The 19,860-nt window shown below is 32.2% G+C and overlaps 1 protein-coding gene across 1 annotated transcript; it reads right to left on the reverse strand.

Moving 5' to 3' along the window:
• Positions 1-5,024: 5,024 nt before the first annotated feature.
• LOC133179750 (multiple epidermal growth factor-like domains protein 10) lies at positions 5,025-19,629 on the reverse strand. The gene is made up of 8 exons (XM_061314444.1): positions 19,566-19,629; positions 18,609-18,836; positions 13,460-13,594; positions 12,935-13,069; positions 7,530-7,664; positions 5,884-6,018; positions 5,392-5,526; positions 5,025-5,056 (listed from the first exon to the last, which is right to left on the reverse strand). The coding sequence occupies exons 1-8, from the start codon at positions 19,627-19,629 to the stop codon at positions 5,025-5,027; spliced, it is 999 nt and encodes a 332-aa protein (XP_061170428.1).
• Positions 19,630-19,860: the final 231 nt, after the last annotated feature.

Consider the following 19,860-nt stretch of genomic DNA (forward strand, 5'->3'; position numbering starts at 1 on the left):
GTGCGCGCGCGTGCAATGAGTAAAATGACAGATATACTTGATATAGCCAAAACTTTCAAATCTTTTGATGAAATGCTTTGATACTCAGAATATAAAGATATATTAATAGTGTAGACAAGATGACATGGTCAGCATGCACATTCATGCACGTGCGTACGCGTGCAATGAGTAAAATTACCAATATACTTGATATAACCATAACTTTTACATTTTTTGATGTAATGCTTTGATACTCATAATGTATAGACCCTTTATAAATGTAGACAAGTTGACATTGTCAACATGCACATGCGCGGGCATGCAATGCTAAAATGACCAATTTACTTGATATAGCTGTAACTTTTACACTTTTTGATGAAATGCTTTGATACTCAAAATATGTAGATATATTAATAGTGTTGACAAGATGACATGGTCATCATGGACATGCATACACGTGCGCGCGCTTGCAATGCGTAAAATGACAGATATACTTAATATAGCCGATTTTTTTATCTTTTGATGAAATTTGAATATAAAGATGTATTAAAAGTGCAGACAAGTTGACATGGTCATTTTTTACATGCATGCCCGTGAGCGCGCGTGTAATGCGTAAAAAACCAATATAATTGATTGCCTTTTTTAATGAAGCTTACAGGGAATAAGACACCAAAAGGAAGTTGGGGAGCGTTTGGGGAACATCTGTAACGGTCCCCGTTACAATTAATACTAGTTTCTTGTAGATTTCGAAACGATGATTATATTTACAAATGAATGTGATGAATTTATTTTTAAATATTAAAATATTTTATTGGAACCAAACGATTTTTTCTGTAATGTTATGGACATGGTGCGGCATGGAAGAAAATTTTCTGGACACGGTGCGGCAGGGGAGCAATAGCTAGATTTTTTCTATGGACACGGTGCGGCACGGTGCGCCTACCTGTGTATTTCAAATTCACACACACCGCACTACAACATGTGCAGGCTGTAACTCAAATCATTTCACAAAGTGTTTTTTTTACCGTGCGACGGGGAATTAATACTCGTGGCCTGTACTGTATATGTAATTCGTTAAAATTTTAAACTGAGCAGCAAAGGGTATGATCAGATCTGCCTTAATATCACCAGCAGGTGGATCTACATCTTTGAATGTCAGCTTCTTTGCGTAGGGAACAAATTGACAAAGGACCCCTAACGTTGTGAAGACGGTGGCTCAATGGCTAAAACATTTGAGGCATGCTCTACGTATGAACGGGGCAAGCTATTGACAAACAAGTTGATGAAACAAGGATATCAACAATCTCGTTTGAAGTCATCTTTTCGCAAGTTTTACGATCGATACAATGAACTTGTGAGCACATACAACCTATCATTGAGTCAAATGCTGACAATGAACTGTCTACGGATTTTTCAGTTTTTTTTCTTGATCATGACAAGGAGCACACGGCAGGTGTGACCGGTCGGTAGGGGATGCTCACTCCTCCATGGCACCTGATCCCACCTCTAAATTATGAGGTCCACGTTTGTTCCGCTCAAAATTTGTATTGTTCCATTGGACTTTCGAGATTGAATACTGTCGTTATCTTTATATTACACTTTGGATGATTAGATCAAGAGAAAAGTTTTGGTAATAATTGTTTGCGTTTTAAAACTTCTTTGGGGATTCAAAAGAGAGAAAAAGGAATATATGTACCTGGCAAGACAACTGAGTACAGGCTGTTACCATGTTCTCAAAACCCCTTATTGAAAGTAAAGAAAGTAAACTTGTTAAAAACTAAAAAGGTTACGCTCTTCTTTTTACTCTTTGATATTATTGAAACCAAAGAGATGACATTAAAGGCTTTCTGGAAAGCCAAACTTGCCATTGATTGCAGTTCAATTATTTAGATAGAGGAAAATAAAAAAAATGAATTCAAACACATTTGTTTAATACTGGCGATTGTTGGTCATGGCATATCCAAGAGCAGCAAGGGGTCGGGGAGTTTAAAGAGCGATCCCGAATTACCACCATCAGTAGCAGCATTCAACCTAAATCTTAACCAACATAAATGTACATTTACTATTATTAAGCACCATATTGCCGTTCCGAATATACCACAAACAGTAACCTTACAATTGATTTAGAAAATCTGTGATTGATTGAATATTTTTTACATGAACCTGTCTGCTACAAAATTCGTTTACCCAGGACAGAGTGGAGAAATTTGAGGGATTCCGATCCGGATCTAATTTATTTTGAAGCTCACAATACTTAAATAGTAGATTCTGATTTTACTTTTTAAAATTATTACCATGTGATTTCTAAACTATTTATTTTCAAAACAAATTGTAATACTGGTAATTCAAGTTATTTCCGATAGGATATAATAGGAAACACAATATTTAGATATGTTGCACAATTGAAATGTGATATATCTTATTTTTGCGAGGAAAACTCGTTTAAGATACAATTGTTCATCACAGGTTCTTTTACAAAAATTATATTGAGTAGCCTGTTCTCTGACCTTAAATATTGGATTTTTTTGCGGTATGATATCTTTTTTTTTTTTTTTTTTAAATTGATATACCGGCATTACGTATTTCAGTAAGTAAAATCTTGACAGGATGGTCAATATTTTTTTTATTTGATTATAGTAATACACGTGAAGTAACATGACAAAAATTGCTTTAAAAAATATGTTATGGAAATTATATTGTTGACAAAAAGGATTATTTATGTTTAGCCGATCGCGTAGGATAAAAACAGAAGGAAAAAGATGCTTGGCCAGAGTGCAGGATTAACCTTTTAACCGCTGACAGGAAGGATGATGTTTTTCTAAGACAGATTGGTTTTTAAATTTAGAAAAAAGCTCTAACTAAGGTGACGCTCCTTTTCACTCTTCGATTTATGGAATAGATCTTAATATAATCAGGCTTTGATATTGGCCTGCCAAAAATGCGAGAGTAGACAGATTTTTATTCTTGTTTTAAAACTGTATATTTTACCATTCTACCATATTAATCAAATCAAACAAAAGTGAATTGCCTACGTGGTCACTGAACTTAACATAACAATAGTCATTTTTCTTAAATGGTAAGGACATTCATAATAGCAAGCAATAATGCTAGAAAACATTTTTTCAACAACGAATGATATCTGATAAAAAGAAGAAATTAACAGCATAATCATCATTATTTTCCTCCTCCTCATCATCATTATCTCTCGCTCAAAAAAAAAAGAAGAAAAAAATCCACATTTCTTTCCTTATATACTTCCCGCTTCTTTTATAAATGAATTTCCAGATAGACCGGATCTTCCGTTGTGGAATCAACCAGGTCATAGGTATGTCTGTTTCTTTGTAATGTGGAATCAACATTGTTATACGTATATCTGTTATTTGTCGCTTTAATTCGATCATAATCATGTATATTTCCTATCATAAATAACGTCTTTCTGTTTAAATATTGAACTTTGCTCTTCCTCTTAGTGTGTAAAATTCTCAGGCATACAATTATAAGAGTTATAGCAAGAAACATTGAAACACCGAAGATGATGAAAAATAGCGTCTTCCATATCCTGAAATCTAAAATATATAAACATATAAAATGATTGATCAACATTTTTTGACATAAAGTATAAGCAAAGGTTACTTGCATTGTCTTTATATTTTTTGATGTGTTGAGGATCACGCAGAAGCAAAACTAAAGAAATAAACCACACCAAAATTCATGCACGACTAACGAAGAAATTGGGGAAATTCTCCTCCAATATCAATTCATAACGACTATAGCAATTGTTTTTAGACTTTTCAATAATTTATTTTTGGTTCTTATAATTTTTAATGCAAGGAAAACGATATTTTGTGGAGGAAGGTCAATTTATTCATTAAGAGAAATAATTGATTTTTTTTTTCTTTTTCACAATGTTTATTTAAGCTAGAATAAGACTTTGTTAATTCCACTGATTTATATGATCAAAATAAAGGAAAATCATAAGTGATATATGTGTTAGACGCAATATTATCGATGCAAAAAGTGCATATTAAACGCATCATAGTGCCCAAAGAAACAATATGACCTCCATCGTGTTAATTGTAATTAAGAATCTTGATACTTATATACTTTAAAAAAAATCTTCAGACTCTTAAGAAGATCAATTCTCCTCAAACTTGATATACAAATTCCAGTTACGTTCAAAACATCACAAATATTGTCCATCCCTTAAGTACTTGTATATTCGTCTCTGTTTCAGCTTGTCATACTGGTCATTTATGTGCTAAACTCTATACCTCTGTGAAGGTCTCCTAACATTCAAATTATTCATGTTGGAAAGATTCTTTTTACCACATATATATTCTTGTTACAATGTTTAATTTTTTATTAATCGTGGATGAAAATTCATCGGAGTGACCTTTGAGATCACTGTCAAGGGAGATAATACAGAGGGAAAAATCACAAGAAAACTAATTAATATACACGAGGTAACAATATTAATTATACGGTCACACTTAGATCCATTCCAATTACCATGACTTTCACCAGGACACGTTCCATTCACCTTATCACAGTATGTCCCATTTTCACAATATCCGCACCTGCCTTCGCAGTTTAGTCCATAATATCCGTTTTTGCATTCTTTGTAAGAAAAAACAAATTCAACTAAATTTCCCGTCACTATAGTTATTTCTTAATCAATCCTTCTTTATTTGATATATATATATATATATATATATATATATATATATATATATATATATATATATATATATATATATATATATATATATATATATATATATATATATATATATATATATATATATATATATATGTATATATATATATATATATATATATATATATATATATATATATATATATATATATATATATATATATATATATATATATATATATATATATATATATATATATATATATATATATATTACTTTTTAATCATTACCCATTATTTGCGATAAACCAAATAAAAATATATGTTAGGGAAATTTTGACCCTTAACACAGGTTAATCTTAACTTAATTCTTTACATCATGCTTAATCTAATTCACCAGAGTTTCTTTGTAATCGTATTCTGGAAAAAAAAGTGATAGTTAAAGAATTATAATTGAATTAGAAAACTTCAGAATAATGTTGAAATTGCACTGTAATATGAAATGAGCTATTCACATTAGATGTAACTTGTCGACTATTATAAATTTTAATAGAGATACTCCAAGATCACAGTTTCAGAAACGGGGATATTTATAATTAGAAAATGCCAAGACTATACATGTCCATTGCCTTGTATGTCGTCACATCTGTGTGATTAAGTATAGAAGATAAAACAGGATTATATAACTTGTCAAATTCATTGATACATTTCCTTTCATAATTCATTTGTTCAAATCAGCTGAAAACCAGTCTTACCATTACACATTTGTCCATCCCAATGATCCTCACAACCATCTGGACATATTCCGAAGGAAGTATTACAGTTTGTCCCATTTCTACAGTTTCCACAGAAGTTTTCACATGTCTGCCCATAAAGTCCTGCTTCACAATCTGTGAAAAAGAGGGATATATTTGGGAACAAAAATATGAAAAAGAGTTTTTTGTAATCTTTAAGAGGATTATCAAAGCTTGTTCATAATTCATTAGCTGCATTCTTGCTTAACAGAGATAACATACTACTACGATGTCAGTATAGAAAACTGCAATTATATTATGAAATCTTGATCAATAAGAAAATATATATGTACTTGTAAAACATTAACTAGTTGGGTATGATAGAAACATTTTTTTTAGATAGAACACTGAAAAAAGATTGGGCTTAACATGCAAATCTTAGATGATGTGAATCAACAAATTTGACAAAATCTTAAAATCAGTGTTTAAAACAGGTTAAATTAGTGATTTTACCGTCACACAAAGAACCAGTCCAGCGGTTCTGACATCCTTCTGGACATATTCCTGTTACGTTATAACAAAAGGTTCCGGTACTACATTTGCCACAGTTTAATTCACAGGTTGCTCCATAAAATCCATCAGGGCACGCTGATATAAAGACGTATTACATTAATTTAACATGTACATTAATGTACTTTGTATAAGTTCGACGGAATGAAAGATATATTGAAGCGTGTCTCTTACAAGACTGCAAATGTAATTCCCTTCTTGTCATTTATCTATCCCGCATCCTTCCATATTGATATGTATACATTTTTACCACTGTATTTATTCTGTTTTTCCAACATAGGCATGAAAGGCAATAATACTAATGATTTAATTCAACATTTTATTCACAAGTTTATGCAGATTAAACCGAATAAAAGACGTTGTGTTTTTCTGTTTACTCTTTTTTTGAAATAGGAATTTGTATTAAACTGATCAGTGATCAAATTATTTAGCAATAACAACAGCTTTTTAGCAAAACAGTACAAATCACAGTTACCCTTGGATTTCAGTAAGGCATGGCTTTTTCGACGCTAATAATTAGCGTCTTTTAAAAGGTGACCTAAATTCTCATTACTTTCTAGCTCATCAATATTCAACACATAGCACAAACAAGTAGAAGTAGAGTTTGATTTATTTTGTATTGTTTCATACAGTGTAGAAAAGAAAACGCAAAATTGTGGAGAGTTGATAATTTCTTTCCGGTGTTGTCTAGTTTACAAAATTAAACATGAGTAAAATTGCGTTTTTTCAATGACATTGAATAAACTTTCATTTTTTTTCGGTGGCAATATATTAGAATCCTGCATAGCAGGTGTAAATTTGGATGGTCAGCAGATGCTAAAAGGTAGATTGTTTAGGTTCAGGCCAAAGGCATTTTTTTTTATTTAAGGAAAGGGGGAGGGCAATCTCCAAATAAAAAAAATGAAAAAAAGAGAGCGACTCCCTAACCTAGACAGGTCTAAGTAAAAAAGCTAAAAAAAAATAGCATATACTAAGAGAGAAAAAGCAAGTAAAGATAACAAATAATGTTATGAAAAAGAAATTAAAAAGAAAACAATTACAAATAACAAACCTTTGCACATCAGTCCATCCCAATGATTCTCACAGCCGTCTGGACATATACCGGTGGTTGTATTACAGTATGTTCCCGTTTTACAGTTTCCACGTTTTTTCACAGGTTTGTCCATAAAACCCTTCTTCACATGCTTATGTTCAGGGGAAAAAACAAATGGTTAACATTGACAAAAAGCATCTATAATAAGAAATTAATTGTTTTGGTGATACATGTATTTCGATACTCTTTTTTCGAAAGATGTTCATAATTCAGTGAATGCGTAGTTGCCGTTCAGACATAATAAAATAAGCTCTAAAACCCCAATATCATTTTCTAGAATGATTAAGATATAAAATATGATTAAAATAATATATCTGACAATTTACAGAAGAATCCTATTAATCTGCGTTTTATCAAAAAAAAAAAAAAAAATATTTGAAATAAAAAGTATTAAAATATTCTTGAATAAACATTCTAAATTAAAAAAAAAAGTTTAAAAAAAGTCCAAAGATTCTTTCTTGATCACAATTGTGACCTGATAAACCAATAATTTTACCGTCACACAGAAGTCCAGTCCAATGTTCTTGGCATCCTTCTGGACATACTCCCGTTATATTATCACAGTATTTTCCATTGCTACATTTGCCGCAATTTAATTCACAGCTTTGTCCATAATATCCTTTTTTGCAAACTGAAATGAAGAATAATGAGATTCAGTATTTGTATTAAAGGAGGTAAATAACTTTCAGCTGATGTTATCATACTTTGACGGTCTATAAAAAGTCTTGCAAAAAGTCTCCTCCATGGCACCTGATCCCACCTCTGATGTTTGGAGGTCCGTGTTTGCTCTGATCCTATTTAGTATTAATGGACTTTTGAGCTTGAATACTGTTCTTTATCTCCATATATTTCATTGCAATTAATATTTCAAGCAGTGACATTTATCTATTCAAGAAATGTAGGTTTTCCAATTCTCTTTGCATCATTGTCTGAATTTTGTATGTCCAAAATGTCTGTTAAGTGAAAAAAGTACTTTTCCACAACTTTTACCTCCAAAACAGTAACTATCTAGAATTGAAAAAAAGTAAATTATAATGCTGAAACAGTAACTGGCCAGAATTGAAAAAAGTCCTTTGGGCAAATGATTTTTAACAAAGATTTGAATAAACCTGACTTTACACTACCTGGAAATGTTACTACATAAGTTTGATCTATTATCATTGGGTGGTCCTTGGGAAGATTTTAAAAACAAGGTCTCATTAATTCTTCCCTAATTCGTTATTATCTCTCTTCTGAAGAAAGCGAGCCCTTCATTTGAGAAAAAAAAAATGATGACAACATTCTCTTCTACATTGAGATAATTTCTTCAAGGCAAAGAACTAAGAAAAGGAAGTACCACCCAGTGTATCTTTACTTTATTCCTATAAAACTGACACAGTTAGATAGACCACTTAGTTCTGCCATTCGAAAGAAATAATACCTTAATGCATGAACTTTTAAAACGGCACTTAGGGCCATAAAGCAGTGAGGTATCTTTTTCGTGACAGCACCTACTACTACATCGGGGCTAAGTTTACACGGTCTCATACGAAGGACCAATCTCCACCTGCCGCAATGGGAGTCGAGCCCTTGACGTAATGATCAAATCCTTACACCGCGAAACCAGTACAAACGCTCTAAGCACTGCGCCACGCGGACAACAGGATATTGTAAAAATATGTTAAAAAAAGTAGCGCAGGGAAGCCTCTAGACGAATTGGTTATACTTAAGTACACCGTTGTATGAAAACGACAACCTAAATAAATTCTCGTGTGCAGAGGTATAATCTCATTGATTTCTATTTACGTCCCTTTGCTAAGCTTTATACGATCAAGCGTTTTCAATATTCCCTGGACTCAGTTTGTGTATTGATTTGTAAGCTGTAATAATAATAAGTAAAAAATTTGTTTGACTTTTTTTTTTCTATTTCCACTGTTTCATCACCCCATACGATGATTCTAGTTTGAGTCTCAAACATGTTAGTATATCCCTATTATGATGTCACGTTGTGCTACATGTACATCATATATTTCTTAATGTTTCATGCAAAGTTAGGTATAATGTACAGATAGTTTCAAAGAATTTTAGTAAAGTAAAAGGGGAGGGGTTACATGAAACTAGTTTAGAAAAAGAAATACTTTTAATTTTTTTTCTTAAAGACTCAGACTCAAATATATTGAAACTACGTTTATATATATATTAAAACAGAATGTATTAGACGCCTCTGGCGTAATCTGTAGCACGTCGGACTGACAATCTCGGGATCGTAAGTTCGATCCCCAATGTGGGCCCTGTGGGATTTTCTTCAGAAAAAGAAGTCATGCACTATTTTGGCATAGAATGCTTACGCTATATAAATCTTTAGAACACTATGCGAAAATAGTTTGGTATTGATTATATAGACACAAACTGATAGGATGCATACTAGGTATATAATAGTATATTGCTTTGCATGTACTATGTAAAAATAGTAGTCAGGTATTGAGACATTTGTACGAGCCGGAGGGAAGTGCGCTATGTGTCAAACCCTGCCTACTATTTAGGCATGGTATAGGCAAACCATAATACTATTGCCATACGTTTGCTGACTGTTTTATGAAAACGACAACTGAAATAAATTCCTGTATGCATGCAGAGGAATAAATTTCATTTACGTTTCTTTTCTGAGCTTTACTCGATCAAGCGTTTTCAATATTCCCTTGACTCAGTTTGTGTATTGATTTGTAAATTGTAATAATAATAAGTACAAAACTTGTATGAATATTCTTTTTTCCCATTTTCATTGTTAAGCTGCTTCTTCACCCTTACAAAGATTCTTGTTTGGGTCTCAAACGTTAGTACACCCCCATTATGACGTCACATTGTGCTACATGTAGGTCATTTTTTTTTTGTTTCATGCAGTTAAGTATAATGCACATACAGATTCAAAGAATTTTTGCTGAGTAAGGGGGTGGGGGTTGAAACATGAAACTTTTTGTAGAAAAGAATTTTTATTTTATTTTTTCTTAAAGTGTCAAACATATGAAACTACGTTTATATACATAATATAGATTGTATAAGACAACCACGTCTGTGACGTTATCAGTAGCGCGTCGGACTGACAATCTCGGGGTGGTGAGTTTTATCCCCGGCATGGACTCTGTCGAATTTTCTTCAGAAAAAGAAGCCGTGCACTATTTCGGCATAGTATGCTTACGTATATAAATCTTAAGAACACTATGTGAAAATAGCTGGATATTTATGATATAGAGATACACCGACAGGAAGCTTAAGCATAATGATTTTCAATAAAACACAGGTCAATAATTAGAACAAGTTAAATCATTTTACCTACACACAAGGAACCATTAAAATCATCCGGAAAAATCCTTATTATATTATCGTAAACAGTTCTGATGCTATACTTGCTGCAATTGAATTCAAAGGCTGCTCCATGAATCTATCGGGACACGCTGACAGGAAGAATAATTACATTCATTTAACATGTACTTTTGTAGGATAGATAGAATCTACCCAACAAAAAATATTTTTTAGGCATGCCTCTTTCAAGATTGCAATTATAATCCCCTTTATGTCAATTACCTATCCTGCATCCTTTCTAATTGTTATAACAACGTTTCTTCCACTGTATTTATGTTCATTTCGAAACGCAGGCGTAAAGACGAATAATGACCTCCGTAGAAAATAACCTATCAGCCGTAGAAAAATGTATTTTTTGTATAAAAAGGGTAAGTTTTCTGCATGTGCAACTTAAAGCCCCTACCCCCCAGTTGAAAAATAACCCCCATACCAATAGAGGAATACATAGTTTTAAAAAAGGTAATTGATGTCAAGGTCTGGGTCTCAACGTTTAATTCTCTTGCCTTTTCCGTATCGAACAGTCGACGAACACCCAATTAAAATGCAATATTACAGCATTACATTTGTTTCTATCTATTAGAGCTTTTGTTTCTTGACAAACAATTAATGTCTAACAAAAGGTCGGTCACAGTTGCATTTGGTTAAAAGTATTACAAGTATCTTTATCTTTCTTAATCATCCGTTCTTTTTTTTTAATATTGTATAGATTTCAGACGTTTTAGCCAACTAACAAATAAAAAAATAAATGATTAATGTCTTCTAAATCGGCTTTTTCAACGCCATGATTTAACATGTCTTAATAAAGTTAAACTAGTAATCCACTATCACCTTATATGTGTTAAATATTACACATGCTCCGAGTACGATCAAGTTTTAAACAGAGGTGGGATACTGACAGATATGTTTATGGTATAACTTTCACCAGTTTAAATCAATGTCAGGAATTCGAAAAATTATGGATCATTATAATGACCCTTTAAACAAATACACTAATCCACTCCCTCCCACAATTTTTTTTATGTTGTAAGGTTTTACGTTTTACAATTTTAGAATCTTGATAAGTTTAAGTAATTTTCAAAAAAATCATAAAGACATTAACTTTTATACAGAATACAATGCTATGTTACGAAGACGTTGAAACCCCCCCCCCCCCCAAAAAAAAAAAAAAAACATAATTGTTTGGACGAATTAGACATTTATTTTGACAATAGGTCTGTTACGTTTGTATTTCTTCAGACAAACAAGATACTTATTTGGACAAAAAAGTTATTCCTTCGTGCGAATAAAGATATTCGTACATTAGAAGTAGCTTAAATTGTGTTTGTTTTTAATTGTTTGGACGAACTGAATATTTGACTGAACAACTTAGAGAATTACATCTTTGTTCAAACACATTTGATGTTTCTAAGAATCCTTTGCACACGATTTATCATTTCTCTGATAAAGGAGAGCACCCAGAAAATTAAAGATGGTATAAAGCACATGGATCAGGCCACGTTATGGACGGGATAAGGATGTCTGTTCAAGTTTATTTTTTTAATTGACTCCATTCTTTTGCATTTTCTGGTTTCATTGAAGTTCAACTAACATTTTATATTAAATTTTCTTGCATCCCCCCCACCCCCTTTGTTTGCCACATACACTGATAGTTACAGTTGTCTGTTTTTTTTCCTGTTTTGATGAAAAGGTACCAAAAATATCCAAAACATCACGTAATTCCTCTTATTCAAATTAAAAGAAACATTTGATATATGTCCGAAAATTACCTATATGTAGACTGTTAAAATCATTGACTTAAAAGTCACTCAAACGCAATTTGATTAAAAGGTAGTTAGACATTATGTCTCTCACTACCCATCCCCCCTCTTCTCTCTCTAATCTCTCTGGAATAATTAGGGAAAATTTAACGAAAATGTCTTAAAAACAATGGTACATTTGTCAAATCAATATGGAAGCATTTCTTTATAGACAAGGTTGCCATCGATTAATATTTGTCATAAAAAATAGATCGTTTTAATCAAAAAATTTAATAAAACCAACATATCATCGCCATAAGTTGCATTTGTATAATGTTAAATTGCCTATTTGCATGCATGGTTATACAGACAGGTCGCATTTTTTTTTCAAAACACATTCCTTCATTACCTCTCTAACATTATTTTGACTGGTCACGGTAACCTAGTGGTAGTGCGCTCGCTTCGTGATCGGTGTACCAGGGTTCGATTCTCGTTTACTGGGCAGCTTCAAATCTAAGACGTTCACATTGGTAGTGACAGTTCCTTCGCAAAGCGCCCGACACTAGAAGTGAAAGTTACGGGTCTTTCTGATGAGACCTTAAATACCGAGGTCCCGTATCACGGAAGGCGTTGGCAGGATAAAGAACATTCACTTCTCAATGGCCATGAGTGTCGAGTATGGGTCTATATTTGAAGCCCTTCACCGGCATAAAGTAACGTCTCTATATAAGTAGAAAATTCTCGAATGGGACGTTAAACAACAGTCAATTAATCAATGAAACATTGCTTTGAAAAAGAAGATGGAAAACAATTACAAATGACAAACCTTTGCACATCAGTCCATCCCAATTATTCTCACAACCATTTGGACATACTCCGGTGGATGTATTACAGTATGTTCCCGATTTACAGTTTCCACATGTTTTTTCACAGGTTTGTCCATAAAACCCTTCTTCACGTGCTTATGTTTAAGAAAAACAGATGGTTATACAGACAAAAAATAAGTTCATTTTTATGATATTTAGATAATTCTTTTCGAAAGTCATTCATAATTGAGTGAATGCATACTTATATTTCAGAGACCAAATAAAACTAACTTTAACAATCCAGTTTCATCTGCTTGAAAGATTAAGACCTATTATGGGATAAAAATAAAATATCTGGGAGCTTACCGAAAAAAAAACTTATCTGCCTTTAATTAAAAGGCTTTCTATTTGAGATAAAACATACTGAACTATTCCGGAATAAGCATTATTCCGTAATAAACATTCTTAATCTAAGAAAGGGGTTAACAAATTCCAAAGATTCTTTTTGAACACATTATGAACTGATAAACACAAATTATTTTTACCGTCACAGAGAGAACCATTCCAACGACCTTGACATCCATCTGGACATATCCCCGTTATATTATCACAGAAGGTTCCGTTGCTACATTTGCCGCAGTTTAATTCACAGCGTTGTCCATAATATCCTTTTTTGCAAACTGAAATAAAGAATAATGAGATTCTGTAGTTGTATTAATGGAGGAAAATAGCTTTCAGCTGATGTTATTATGCCTTGACGGTCTACAAAAAGTCTTGCAGTTAATATTTCCAGCATTGATATTTATCTATTCAAGAAATGTAGGTTTTCCAATTCTCTTTGCATAAGTTCTGAATTTTCTAAGTCCAAACTTTGGTCAAGTGAAGAAAAAAGGACTTTTTACCAGCATTTGCAACTCCAAAACAGAAACTAGCTAGAATTGAAAACAAAAGGTCCGTGGGTCCATTGATTGTGAGCAATGATTTGAACCAACCAGAATTTACAGTACGTGCAAATGTTTCAACATGTTTCATCTTTTATAACCGACCAGTTCTGGAGGAGATTTTGAAAAGATGTCATAATTTTTTCACTTACTCGTTATTTTTCCCCATTTTGAGAAGGCGGGACCTTCATTTGCACAAACTTGAATCTCTTTTACTCCAGGATACTTTTTGCAAGTTTAGTTGAAATTGGTTCACTGGTTCCTGAGAAGAATCAAGAATGTGAAAAGTTAACACACAGACATACACTTACACAGACAGCTAGACGAATAGACGGCGTCGGAAGAAATAAAATCAGAAAAACTCACTTGAGCCCATGGCTCACGTGAGCTAAGATAACATCATAAGCAGAATAAAATATGAAGATAACAAACAATATTCCTTCTCGAAAGTTCAATGAAACATGACAAGGGTATCTTATACGGAAGTCATTTTTCATCCTCCAGATGAAAGTTCAAAAGTTCTACTGAACATAATGTTTTTTTTTTATACGTTGAAAGACTTCTTATTGTTATTCTATGGGGATTATTACCGGTAATCATTAAACAGCAGGGATGACCTCTGATGACAAAGTTCTCCCTTACACTTTATATAGAGATGATTGCCCGAGCCCAATGTCCTAAGGCTATTAAACACATTGAGTTGCTCCTAGAACCAAGTGAAAAATATTCTGATCTATTTGCAGATAAGACATAAAATAACTGTTTTATTACCTTATATTATACTAAGTATGTGGACACTGTCAGTCCAATAGATTGTCAATCCGAAATTCGCAAACTATTATCTGGTAGTTAATAGATGACCGGTCCGAAATAACAAACTATTGACTGGCAGTCAATAGGTGGTCAGTCCGAATTTCGCTAACTATTGACTGAGAGTCAATAGATGGCCGTTCCAAAATTCGCAAACTATTGTTTGCGGACTAAAAGATCACTCTAAAAATACTCAAATAGTTAAGAGAAATGAATATAGAGACAAAATAATAAAAAATAAAAAAATAACATATTGAATAAAACAATAAAATATGATGTATAATTAAATAATTTGATTTATTGAACCAAGAATGTAAAGTGAGCTTGTATAAATTTTATTTGTAGATCATTGCCTATTGGATAAGTCTTTTATTTCATACATAAACAAAAAAGAACCTTTAAGAAAAAAGATGAATTTTGTAGCTCTGCAGCACAGTCAAGGTGCCAAATGGATATATCGGCATTTTTTCAAATCAAAAAATACATTTTTTAAAAGTATGGCCCATTATTTTGGGGTCTTAACTGATATCAAAAAGTGATATGTGGTTCAAAAGTACATGTTTAGGACGGTTAGATTTTTTATTCAGATTTATCATGTAAAATGACAGTCATGTGATTTAAGCATATATACTTGCAGTATTGAAGTCATCTATAAATTCTTATATTCTCTAACAAAAGAAATACTATAGTTAACTATAGTTAACTATAGCAAATCAAAGTTTCAAAGTTATCACTATAGTAAATCAAAGTTTTCAGTGATCACTTTAGTTAATCCATGTTTTCATAGTGAACACTATAGTACATCACAGTTTACATTGTGATCACTATAGTAAATCAACGTTTTCATAATGATCACTATAGTAAATCAAAGTTGCAATCTTTACAAAGTCAACATTATGGTTTATAAAGGTTCTTGACATAAAGCCTCTAGAAATTAAATGTTTAAAATTTATTACTTCTAACACTGTATAATTTTCTGTGATACATGTAAAAGTTATTTAATTTCACAGCATTGGAATTATCCAGTTTTGCAGATTATCTCAATGTACGGAAGGTATATTTTGATGTCTTCTATTTCAAAGTATTCCATAAATTTTGCATGCAATTCATTTTTTGTATTCAATTTTATTCTTAATTTTATACTTTTGAAAAAAAAAAATAAACAATGGTTTCCGAAGACTTCTACTGGATAACATTTCTAAAATGAAAATTGTTTAGCTTTTATTTCAATTGACCTTTTTTATATTGGTGAATAACATAATTTAATGCTATCAAGTATGTAAACAAGACATATAGGCATTTATATCAAATATATTTGAGTAATAACTTTTATAAATCAAAGTTTTCATAAGTGAACAATATAGCATTTCAAAGTTTTTATAGTATCAAAGTTTTCATAATGATCACTATAGTGTATCAAAGTGTTCACAGTGTCAACGTTATCACTGTAGCAAATAAAAGTTTTCATAGTTATCGCTATAGGAAATCAAAGAGTCAAAGTTAACACTATAATTTTCATTGTGTCAAAGTTAACACTATAGTTAACTGTAGAAAATATATGTATGCAAATAATATTTTAATATTTTATTAACATGTAAATTTTAATCCCCCCCCTCCATTGAACTGTTCAATATTGAATTGATTTCTGCCTGTTCCTAGCTGATGTGCTTAGGTGTGCGATGTGGCTCATGGGCCTCTTCTTATATGTGACTATGTAAAATTTTAAAGCTTAATAAAAAATGAAATAGCTTGTCTATTAAAGAGCATTATTTTAAACAATAAAGTACTTCTCTGGTGTGTTAGCAAGGAAATCATCCAAAACGAAAATGCTTAGTTGACCGTCAACTAGTCGTCAACAAGCAGTCAACTAGTCGTCAAGTGAATATCAAAAACAATTGATCACTGGTAATTGAATTTTTTTTTTTTTTTTTTTTTTTTTTTAAAGTTTTTACTGTTTTGCATAAAATGGTCAGTTGACTATTAATTGACTGATTTCGACTAAGTTTACCATTAGTTAAATGCTAATACTTTGAAAATTTCACGCAAGGAAAGAGTTGACCATTGTTTAACTCTCCTACTTCGTAAAATCTTGCAATGTTGACTATAATTGACAACTCTGTGTTAGAAAAACTCTCGGACTCTATTCATGTTGGGTTTAAAGCGACACTTTTATAATCCGGGATTGCAATTTCATTATTATTAAAACAATCTAGATTTGAATTCAAGAAACGTGTATTGGTGTGTGTTTTTGGTAGAAAGTGGGGATTTGAATCGACGAATTATATAAATATTTTTGTTTCATGAATGATTCAGCTTGTGCAATCGATTTAAGTATAATAGTCAAATATTTTCTATTTGTTTATATTCTTTTCTAAAAGATATCGGGAAGACTGCAGACTATAGCTTGTATATGTCTCAACTAGTGTGTACGTGTTGTGTACGTGTATACAAACAACAAAAACTCAGAAAGCTTGTTGTGCATCATTTCTTTTGTTGTGTTTCTTGTTGTTTTGTTGGTAAAAATATACCATTGCTTTTGATTTTTATACTTTTCTGCGCCGAAAAAAAGGAGGCATAACAAAAGTGAGAATCTGCCAGCTCAGTTTTATGCATTATATGTATAAATAGCATTTTAATGGCCCCATTGTTCTGTCTTTTCCTACCATCTGGACTTCAGTGTCATGGTAGCTTTTCAAAGCAACCCGCTTACAAGACTGAATAACAGAATATTCAACAGTGGTCAACTGCACAGAAAATATATGAGTATCCACAGTGGTCAACTGCACAAAAACTATAAGAGTATTCAACAGTGGTCAACTGCATCGAAAATATAAGACGTTCAACAATGGTCATCTGCACAAAAACTATAGGAGTATTCAACAGTAGTCATCTGCCAAAAAATGGAACTATTCAACATTGGTCAATTGTAGAGAAAATAAAGGAGAATCCAATTACAAAGTAAAGGTCAATTGCACATGTAGAAAAAACTGTCAACTGCATATAATATATAGGTGCATTGAACAGTGGGTAACTGCACAGAACATATAGGACCAACTTTATGAAAATGAAGATCCCGTAGTTGACAAAAAATCAACTAATGAACAATTGACGGGCAATTGATCGTAAGCGAACCGTCAACTGAATACTGCAATTGAACTCTCGTAGTCCTTTTTCGTATGGGTTTGTCTCAGCTGTTGCAGAAAACAAAAATGCATGTACCTAACCTGCATCAGCTGGTTATGTACTTTTTTTCTGCAATAGCTGCAGCCGTTTATTCCAATACTAACAAACGAAAAAAAACATGTTATCTTTTGTATTTATGTATGTAAAAATGATCATGTTAAGAAAGATTAAGTACGTTTAATATTGTATCACTGTATGTCTCATTGATGGTAAAGCACACTGTATGAGAAATCTATAGAAGTGGCTTGAAAAATGGTTCTAACCGGCGTTTGCTGAATAAAAAATGGGATGGGTTTCATAAAATCATTAGCAGATTTTAAACTTTTACAGTGAGTCACATTAGCAAATGTTGCTAGAAACTGTTTTCGTCTTTATATATATATATATATATATATATATATATATATATATATATATATATATATATATATATATATCGTGCTGTTGATAATTAACAAGCTCTATATATTATAGACTATTCATTTGAATTTAAGAGTATGTAGATGCATTTGTATGTAGTTTCAAAGTATTAGAACTTGAATATTGTTTTTAAATCAAGGGTTCAATACACTGACAGAACCAAATTTAGAAGTTGCCTCCAAGTAACCCACCTTCTCAACCCACTTCCCCAACGTATCATTATTTGTCATCGCAACAATCTATTGCACCGCAGTTATTAGAATATCTCTTTCTTTCTCTATCTCTCTCGTACATGTGTCAAACGTGTAAGAAAGTTTATGGATTTTGTAAAGTGACTTACTTGAACTTCGAAAATAAATTTCTAAATACGCTATATTAGACATGCGTTTTAGTGAAAATTTCCACCAAGCAACTTTAAACTCAGGTTTAGCCAATGTAATACTGCAGGTGTTTTCACGTTCCTCCTGGAGGTAGCCATCTACTGCTCTGTCTGCAGGTGCGTTATAACCGCTGTATGTTCTACTCTGGGATGCATGTCCTTTATACGGTGGTAACGAGCTAAGATTATCTTCAAACAATAGAACATTAAGTTTACTATAAAAGGTACTATGTGAAGAAAAAAATGACTATGCTTAGAAGAAAAAAAGGTATTTATTAAAAATCTGTGCATTTATCGAAAAAATAAACATTGTCAAAAATCATGCATATTTTTAACAATATGTTATTTACCAAATCCTTCAACTGTATGGATAGCATTCCAAAGAAATATGAGGAGCATTAATCTTTTAAACTCCTCCATAATTGCTAATGATTATCCAACTGCATTGCCATTCGTCAAAATTTACACGATTTTGAAAGTTAAAGAGAAAAAACACAAATATCACCACACTCCGATGATTTCCTATGAGGAAAAATATTGAATTCCACAAAAAAGATTGAATTATAAATTTCCTTAATTTTTAGTAATACATTACACTCTATTGTGTACCTTTTATGCATGACGATTGAAAACGCATAAACAATCTTTACCTAAACAATGTGACACAAGATCTGAAATTGCGAGGAATTTTCCCTATTTCTATTTACTTTCTTTTTCATAGTTTCGTAAACTTGTCTATATTTTTAACAAGATTTTCCTAAAATTGCCTCAGAATTATGTCACATGTGTTAAGCATTTGAATTACAAGATGAGGCGTCATGAGTGAAAAATTAGAGGGAATCCGCTTTCAAGCACCTAAAAAAAAAATTGAATAATGAACGGTGGTCGTAGAGTTTTAGAATTAAGAAAGTCTCTAACCTTTTCCTTTGTAGAAGACCTCCTGGAGAGCTATTTCCATCAGAAAACACCATAGCTGAACCATTTAGCAAACAAATACTGTATTTGATTTATCATATGATTAGACAGATTTGCACCTGCCTATGACTAAGTGTAAATGTGCTTACAGGAGTATTTTTAGTCCCCTACCGGTGAAACCAAAGGGGACTATAGGTTTCCTTTGAGTCTGTCCGTCCGTCTGCCTGTCTGTCTATCCCTCTGTCTGTCTGTCAGTCTGTCCAACTTGGTTTTTCCGCACTTTTTTTCTAAACGCTAG

The sequence above is a fragment of the Saccostrea echinata genome, unplaced genomic scaffold (assembly GCF_033153115.1).
Source record: "Saccostrea echinata isolate AGI-Se365-2 ecotype Australia unplaced genomic scaffold, CSIRO_AGI_Sech_v1 ptg000005l, whole genome shotgun sequence".
Classification (NCBI taxonomy): domain Eukaryota; kingdom Metazoa; phylum Mollusca; class Bivalvia; order Ostreida; family Ostreidae; genus Saccostrea; species Saccostrea echinata.

Excerpts from the sequence above, each read along its gene's own strand:
- LOC133179750 (XM_061314444.1), bottom strand. The coding sequence starts at position 19,629 with ATGGTTCAGCTATGGTGTTTTCTGATGGAAATAGCTCTCCAGGAGGTC. Across the intron at positions 7,665-12,934 it reads GGATGGACTGATGTGCAAAG|TTTGCAAAAAAGGATATTAT; the intron begins GTTTGTCATTTG and ends TCTTCATTTCAG. Across the intron at positions 5,527-5,883 it reads GACTGGTTCTTTGTGTGACG|ATTGTGAAGCAGGACTTTAT; the intron begins GTAAAATCACTA and ends TCTTTTTCACAG.